At 43.5% G+C, this 8,977-nt stretch overlaps 1 protein-coding gene across 2 annotated transcripts; it reads left to right on the top strand.

Moving 5' to 3' along the window:
* The first annotated feature begins 9 nt into the window (after positions 1-9).
* LOC106607134 (uncharacterized) lies at positions 10-8,722 on the top strand. 2 transcript variants are annotated; one of them, XM_014203757.3, is made up of 2 exons: positions 10-1,320; positions 6,158-8,722. In XM_014203757.3, exons 1-2 carry the CDS (start codon positions 1,299-1,301, stop codon positions 8,092-8,094), a joined length of 1,959 nt encoding a protein of 652 aa, XP_014059232.1. In that variant the 5' UTR covers positions 10-1,298; the 3' UTR covers positions 8,095-8,722. The 2 variants fall into 2 exon arrangements, with proteins under 2 accessions (XP_014059232.1, XP_014059231.1); XM_014203756.3 differs by lacking the exon at positions 10-1,320 and adding an exon at positions 1,356-3,097.
* Positions 8,723-8,977: the final 255 nt, after the last annotated feature.

Raw genomic sequence — 8,977 nt, 5'->3', positions numbered from 1 at the left:
GTGTTAAATGGGGTTTGGTCACTTTTTTATGATTTTAAATGAAACTATTTTACATATTATTTTGTCTACAATTAGGGAGGGATAATGTCTTAGAGCTGTGTCTTTTGGCAACCACTCATCAGTTTAAACTTCTATATCATGTCACATTTGTTTCTGTCCATCTGATGGCCATTATGAAATGTCAGAACAGCAGTCACCTAGAACAATGCCTTTAAAAAACATCTATATTTTGGCATATCTAGGGAAGATCTCAAATCCATACTCGTCCTGTCTCCTCAAAATCCATTCAACCAGAAATCCCTCCTCTGACGACCACCTATGGGTTTTGAGAAAGAGGGAGGATGCGAGGAGTATGCAATTGAGATATTCCCCTAGTGTTTTGTTGCCTCTTGACATTTTGAGGGAAATTAGCTCATTTTAATGCAAATAAGTTATATTCAATATACAGAGGTGATGACTTATGATTTGCTAGAGTTTTGTAAATTGACTTTTTTTAATGTATGTTCAGAGCAGTGCAGGCTGGTGGGAGGAGCTAAAGGAGGATGGGCTCATTTTAATGGGTGGAATGGAGTTAATGGAACAGAGTTCACAGGTTTGTGTTTGATACCATTCCAGCCATTACAATGAGCATGTCCTCCTATAGCTCATCCCACCAGCCTCCTCTGGTTCAGATTAAGAGTCTCATTTCTGAGAATTTACTATCGTGAGTAGATTTATCATACATTTAAGTTTAATAAATTACAAATAAATCACTCAATCGCCGAAGATTTTAATAAAAGTCAGTGTAATGAAATCAGAATGCGGAACATTTGCCACCAGACGGCGCTAAAGATGCCTCGTCCCCATACTGTATTTATTTATTTATCTTGCTCCTTTGCACCCCAGTATCTCTACTTGCACATTCATCTTCTGCACATCTACCATTCCAGTGTTTAATTGCTATATTATAATTACTTCGCCACCATGGCTTATTTATTGCCTTAGCTTACCTCATTTGCACTCACTGTATATAGACTTTTTGTTTTCTTTTTTCTACTGTATTATTGACTGTTTTGTTTATTCCATGTGTAACTCTGTTGTTGTACGTGTCGAATTGCTATGCTTTATCTTGGCCAGGTCGCAGTTGCAAATCAGAACTTGTTCTCAACGAGCCTTCCTGGTTAAATAAAGGTGAAATACTGTTTTTGGTTAAACTCGTTGGACTGTTGCCGAACAGAAAGTCATCTCCGCCATAAACACTTCACCAACGCGACACAACAAGCCCGAATGTAGACGTGAAGCTTAATCAGACAGAGATCATGTCTAATTTCGTGGAATCGGGTAGGCCAAGTTTTTTTTTCTTCATATTTGACAGTTTGGAACATAGCATTTAGATAAATTAAAACTCATGCAAATCTAGCTAGCTAACGTTAGCTAGCAGCAAGCTGTGAACAACAGATGGCTAGCTAGCTGACGTTAGCTAGCTATAGTCTTTCTTATTTATACTTTATTCAAAGAATAGGAAATAGTTAACCAACGTGCTATTTGAAGATTGATCTTTTGGCAATGTTAAGTTCATGATTGTGTGGTCTCTAGTCAACGTTAATAAAGAGTGCTGTTTTTCACAAGGGAAAACAAAGCTGAACAATCTGCGGCGTAAATTAGTTGAACATTCCTGACTGTTCATCACCAGCCTGTCGAAGAATGGTGTGAGGTCAGGCCTACACCAAGTTATGTAATGCACAGTGGATAGATTAGGCTAATTGCTTAAAACTGTATAAATAGTAGGCCTAGTTTCTCAGAACGAGCGTAGTTTGCAGACTGTTCAGCTGAAAACTGCACATATGAACCTAGCCTAAGTAATGTCACAATCAGCTGCTTGTCTGTCAACCAATTATTTATATATAAAAATAGATTACTGACGAGCGCTGTTTTGAAACCATTTTGGCACTTCACCAGTGTAAAAAATATTTAGGAAGCTACAGAAATACGTGTATTGTCTACATTTGTTTTTCCCACGTTTATTCTATTAGACACATTAATGCATACTTTGAAATTATATTATGTAAGCTAAATATAAAACATTTTCCCTAAAGTCCAGGTAGCAGATAATGGACCCTGTCATATATTTATGTAGTTGGTGCTGTATATTTAAGCAATAAGGCCGAGGGAATGTGGTGTATGACCAATATACCATGGCTGTGGGCTGTTAAGGACGATGCAACGTGGAGTGCCTGGATACAGCCCTTTGGCCATGGAGGTTCCTTACTGGTTACAACATAATTAGAACAGTGAACAAGTCATTTTGTGTCATACCATGGTGTAAGGTCTGATATACCATGGCTTTCAGCCAATCAACATTCAGGGCTCAAATGACCCTGACTATCATAAACTGGGGGGTTCAAGCCCTGAATGCTGATTGGCTCAAAGCTGTGCTATATCAGATCGTATACCACCGGTATGACAAAACATTTATTTTTACTCATTTTACTTCTAATTACATTGGTAACCAGTTTATAATAGCAATAAGGTACCTCTGGGGTTTGTGGTATTCATTAGTTGCATGTTTTGTCAAAAAAAAAAAATAATGTTTTGGACTGGTGCCCGACGGAGCATTCAACTCAATGCATCGTCAATGAGCGCTGATGATTTCATCAAAAGCATTACAGTGGCTTGGAAATACAATGCCATTCTAAAGGAGGCAAATAATTAGTAGGAAAACCTTTCGGCATCATTTTGATGTCACCAGATGGACTTCAGATGCAGTATTTGTATTTATTATTAAACCTTTATTTAACCAGGAAGGGCTCATTGAGATTTAAAATTGGGGAAGCACACCGGATTTTAGCTTTTTTTGACAAACTTTCCTAGCTAATGACACATGGTTTGATGCCATTCCATTCGCCGCCATTCCACCCATTATATTGATCCGTCCTCCCCTCAGCAGCCTCCACTGATATAGACTCAATGGTTGCTAAAATGGGAAGAGGGAAGTCCATGATAGGGCGTTGCTCTGCCTTGACATTTCAGTCCACCAGACAAGTCCTACAGGCCCTAGTTTTGTCGCACCTAGACAACTGCCAAGCTGTGTGGTCATGTACAGCAAAGAGGGACATAGGTAAATTGTATTCGGTCCAGAACAAAGCAGCACATAACGCACTTAGATGTACACAGAGGGAAAGTGTCAGTAACATGCATGTCAGTCTCTCCTGGCTCAAAGTTGAGGAGAGATTGACTGCATCACTATTGGTCTTTGTGCGAGGTATTGATGTGTTGAAGGTACCGAACTGTCTGTTCAAGCAGTTGGCACAAAGTTCAGACACTCATCGGTACAACACAAGACATGCAACCAGAAGTCTCTTCACATTCCCTAGGTCCAGAACAGAGGCTGGGAAACGCACAGTATTAAATAGAGCCATGACTACATGGCTAGAAATAAAACCAAATAAAATAACACCTTACTGCACACAGGGGACTGTGAAGAGACAGTCATTTGATATACAGTGCCTTCGGAAAGTATTCAGACCCCTTGACTTTTCCACATTTTGTTACGTTACAGCCTTATTAAAAAAAATATTAAATTGATGAGGGAAAAAAAACAATCTTCACACAATACCCCATAATGACAAAGCAAAAAAAAATGTTTTTTAGACATTTAAGCTAATTTATAATACATTTTAAAAAACATCTCATTTAAGTATTCAGACCCTTTACTCAGTACTTTGTTGAAGCACCTTTAGCAGCGATTACAGCCTCAAGTCTTCTTGGGTATGACGCTACAAGCTTGGCACACCTGTATTTGGGGAGTTTGTCCCATTCTTCTCTGCAGATACTCTCAAGCTCTGTCAGGTTGGATGGGGAGCGTTGCTGCATAGCTATTTTCAGGTCTCTCCAGAGATGTTTGACCGGGTTCAAGTCAAGACTCTGGCTAGGCCACTCAAGGACATTCAGAGACTTCTCCCGATGCCACTGCTGCGTTGTCTTGGCTGTGTGCATAGGGTCGTTGGCATTCAGGCCAAATAGTTAAATCTTGGTTTCATAACAACAGAATCTTGTTTTTCATGGTCTCAGATTTATTTTGGCCAACTCCAAGAGAGCTGTCATGTGCCTTTTACTGAGGAGTGGCATCCATCTGGCCACTCTACCATAAAGGCCTGATTGGTGGAGTGCTGCAGAGATGGTTGTCCTTCTGGAACTTACTCCCATCTCCACAGAGGAACTCTAGAGCTCTGTCAGAGTGACCATCGGGTTCTATGGTCACCTCCCTGACCAAGGCCCTTCTCCCCCGATAGCTCAGTTTGGCCGGACGGCTAACTCTAGGAAGAGTCTTGGTGGTTCCGAACTTCTTCCATTTAAGGATGATGGAGGCCACATTTTTTGGTACCCTTGTCCAGATCTGTGCCTCGACACAATCCTGTCTCGGAGCTCTACGGACAATTCCTTCGACCTCATGGCTTGGTTTTTGCTCTGACATGCACTGTCAACTGTGGGACCTTATATAGACAGGTGTGTTCCTTTCCAAATTATGTCCAATCAATTTAATTTACCACAGGTGGACTCCAAGTTGTAGAAACATATCAAGGACTATCTATGGAAACAGGATGCACCTGAGCTTAATTTCGAGTCTCATAGCAAAGGGTCTGAATAGTTATCTAAATAAGGTATTTCTGATGTCTAAAAATCTGTTTTCGCTTTGTCATTATGGGGTATTGTGTGTAGATTGAGTGAAATAATTGAATCAATTATAATAAGCCTGTAACGTTACAAAATGTGGAAAAGTGAAGGGGTCTGAATACTTTCCGAATGCACTGAATGTAGGCTATGTGTGATGTTTTAAACGAATGCAGTTTAGTCCTTGACCAGTAATGTACTATATTATATCATGTTCCCGTTGGACCCCAGGAAGAGTAGCTGCTGCTTTTGCAGCGGCTAATGCGGATCCCAATAAATACCAAATCCTAAGATCTAAAACTAAACTTTCCCAATGAGTACAATTCACAATACACCCCTCCAAAGAAAGCCTGGCTCCTCTTTCTGGAACGCCACCATATCCATGATGGAATACATGGCTGAATTGTTGCGTTTCGGTTTAGCCATCCACACACACAGACAGTTTCGGTCCCAGCCACAGGGCTCTAAACAGAAACAAATATTTTCCCGTAGTACAAGCCTATCTATAGTATGACAGCAGTTAGCTACCAACAGCTGGCAGACATGTTAATTTGGTTACTTTAGCAGTAATCATTTGACTGAAGCCCTCCTTTCATTGTTGATAGCCATGGAATGTGCCCCGCAGATTAACAAGTAGATGCCAGATTTGCTCCTTTCATTCTCACAAATGCATCCCACTTTTTACGAAGTGTTTAATTTGCGTCGCCATAGAGGCATACTCACATTTGCGTAGTAAGTGTTGCTACACCCTGCTACCACACAAAGCTTGGCCATCTTGATGAATAGAAATGCAATTGCTAGCTAGCTCCATACCACTAACACACAAGTTATGTTTTTTTATTATTATTTTGACCCACGAGTACATGAAGGCTGAGCATGCGTTTTGATTTCCTCACTGTGACGCTGACCGCGGGGAGTTGTTGGATTGTTTCTGAAGTTAGAGCTGATTTTGAGAGATCCTCTTTAACCCAACTTTTAGAACAATATTACAGTATTATAAAAATGTATTTAAGAGTTTGTAATTTGGCAAGGTTTTCTTGGGGGCCTCTAAGTTACTATTATATGCGTTTCTGTCATTGAAACTATTTCTCAATGACAGAAACGCATATAATAGTAACTTAGAGAAATAGCTGCTACATGCCTTTAAAGTTTACTTTAAAAAATATATATAATCTTACTTTCCCCACTAGAACAAAAAATACTTAAATACATGTAATTTTGTCCTAGAAACATTTAATTGAAATACTGTAGAAGTCTATTCATTCCTATGAAGGATTGCTTCTTCTGGGGAGTGCCAATATGGCTGACCGGTGGCTTCAGAGCTTCTCATTGGCCAATACATATCATTAGCAATCCAGGGATATATATGTAGCATTGGCATTGATGTCAACATATTGTTTTTATATGATACATGTATTTTCTATTTGTTTGCTAAATCTGCAGCTAATAATACTGTATATCTGTTTTGTGTCATTAGAAATTAAACTGTATTTCCATGTCTATCCAGGAAGGAGAAGAGGGGAGGGAAAAGACCCAGATGACTTTTCGGAGAGCAAGGAGGAGGATGTGTCCTTAGCCACAGAGCTCCGTCTTGTCCTGATCGGAAAGACAGGATCAGGGAAGAGTGCCTCTGGGAACACCATCCTGGGCCGCAGGCACTTCCTGTCAGAGCTCAGCGCCAGCTCAGTCACCCAAGTCTGTGAACAAGGCAGCGCAGACCTGACTGAGGAGGAGGAGGAAGGACAGGGAGTCAGGAGGAAGAGGACGAGAGTGGTGGTGGTAGACATGCCAGGTTTTGGAGACACACGCTTCGATGCTGAGCAGACTCATTCTGAAATAGCCAAGTGTGTGGCACTGTCTGCCCCAGGCCCCCATGCATTCCTCCTGGTGATCCCACTGGGACGCTACACTGAGGATGAGGACCGAGCCGTGAGGGACATGGTCCGTATATTTGGGGAGGGGGCGGTCCATGACCACACACTGGTCCTGTTCACTCGTGGTGATGACCTAGAAGGGAGGGGGATGGAGGGGTACCTCGGAGCCAGCGCCCCGGTGGAGCTGAAGGCCCTGATAGAGAGGTGTGGGGGCAGGTACCACGTCCTCAACAACCGAGACCCAAGTGACCTGCACCAGGTTGTAGGGCTGCTGGAGAAGGTGGAGAGGATTGTGGAAGAGAACAATGGAGGCTTCTACACCAACACCATGTTCAGAGAGGCAGAGGCTGCCATCAGGGAGGAGCAGGAGAGGATGGTGAGAGGGGAGGGAGAAGGCAGTGAGATGACGGACAGGGAGAACAAGATAGCCAAAAGACGGAAGTGTGATCTAGAACGGAGTGGGTGGGATGAGAGGAGGGGGGCAGCTGTGGGAGGTGCAGGATTAAGGAGGAGAGACCTGGAGGGATGGAAGGTGGAGAGGTGGACAGAAGAGAGGAAAGGAAGTGCAGTTAGCCTCCCGAGGGACAGAGGGGACAGGTGGAGGGAGTTGTTCAGGACCAGGTGGCGGGGCAGCGACAGGGCCTTGATCAGGAGGCAGTCTTCCCTCTCTGCCCTGGGGCAGATCAGGAGGGAGGCTGCCCTTTCTGAGAAGGTCCTAGAGAAAGTGAAGATCCTGGTGGCTGCTGGAGTCACTGGCATGGTCGTGGGGGCAGTGTTCGGGGCGGCTGCCCCTCTAGCTGCAGCGGCGGGAGCTGCAGCCATGGGGAACACTGTGGGCTTTGCTGCTGGGCAGCTGGCTGGGATGTCGGTGGCAGGCGGCACAGGGATGGGAAAAGCTGTGGGCGCCATAGTGGCAGCAGCCGCAGGGAAAACAGCCATGGCTCTTGGGGCAGCGACCGGAGGAGTGCTGGGGGGATCTGTGGGCGCCTTAGCTGGGGCAGAAGCTGCCAGTCCTGGGGCAGCTGCCTTGGATGCTCTAGGGCAGGTGAGCCTGATTGGGACTGCAGCAGTGGGAGTTGCAGCAGGGGTGGGGGGTGCCATGGGGGCAGGAGCGGCCCTGGGGGCTGCTCTGGAAGGTGCAGCTGTCAGCACAACTGCCCTGACAGGGGTGGGCACCGCAGCAGGGGCAGTAGGTGTGGCTAATGCTACTACTATTGGCTCAGTAGCAGCTGGGCAGCAAGCAGTGGCCACTGGGGGCAGTGTTCCAGCTGGAGCTGTTCAGTGTGCAGCCGTCGCTGTGGCAGATGGGGTGGCTGTGAGTGGGCTGCTGGTTCAGGCCAGTGGGGTGTGTGGATCTGCAGGGCGGGTTGTTTCTGGTGCCTGGGGCTCCATGGGAGCGACAGCGTGCATTATGACAGCGGTGGCAGAGATAGGCAAGGCTGCAGCGGGAATTGCCCTGGCAGGAGGGCTGGTGGTGAAGGTAGTGAAGGAGAGGGTCAGGAACGGCAACAGCTCAGCAGACGCCAACTACACAGAGAAAAAGTCCTATGAGATCTACTGGAACAAATAAAGGACAGTTAGTTGAAACACCACCAGACCACAGAAGAAAAGGACACTCTCAGGACCTTTCAAAATGTGGATTCAGGTTCAATCATTAAGCAACTTATCACAATCATCAATAAAAGCAGATGACGCATGTCTTTGTTCCTTTTACTGGCAGTGGATGGTGTGATTTCCTCTATTCACTGTTACTTCACTGCAGAAGAGCTATAGTTTATTATCTTCCCACAATATTAATGAACTATCGTTTTAGCTTTGTTCAAGCACTTACCGTGGTTATTTGAGCTTTTTGGTATGCACTTACACTATTTGTATGGTTACTTGTGATCCTATAGTTATTTTTAATTAATTATAGAATATGGTTTTCCACTGTATTCAATGAAATGAGTAGTTTACTGTTTTAATGAAAGACAGTTATCTATTTCTGCATGCAGATTTTCATTAATCCACAGATATAATCTACGACGTTTTAGTCAGGTCCAGTATTACAAAACTTTTTTTTTGTTCTTATTCACAACTGAAATGATGTACTGTACTGTATAACACACATTTCACATTATGTATTCAGTTGCAGTGTTGTGGCTTTTTGAAGGGGAAAGAATTGAAATGCATAATAAAATGAAATCTGATAAGAAAAATGTCTGTCCTTGTCATTTTTTATTTTATACGGATCAACATTAATATTGAGTGCACAGAATAAATAAGAAATCACTGGGATTAATGCAAGGATGTGGATTTTAAGAAATAGTATGTCACCCTCAGCTCAGTTGACAAATCAGGGAATTAGACTTTAGGCACACACAGAAGTCACTGTGTTTAGTAACAGTACTGAATCAAATCAAATGTTATTTGTCACATGTGCCAAATACAACAGGTGACAAATGCAAAACCTT

The sequence above is a fragment of the Salmo salar genome, chromosome 06 (genome assembly GCF_965601325.2).
Source record: "Salmo salar chromosome 06, fSalSal1, whole genome shotgun sequence".
NCBI lineage: Eukaryota > Metazoa > Chordata > Actinopteri > Salmoniformes > Salmonidae > Salmo > Salmo salar.
This window is presented reverse-complemented; position numbering and strand designations above follow the sequence as displayed.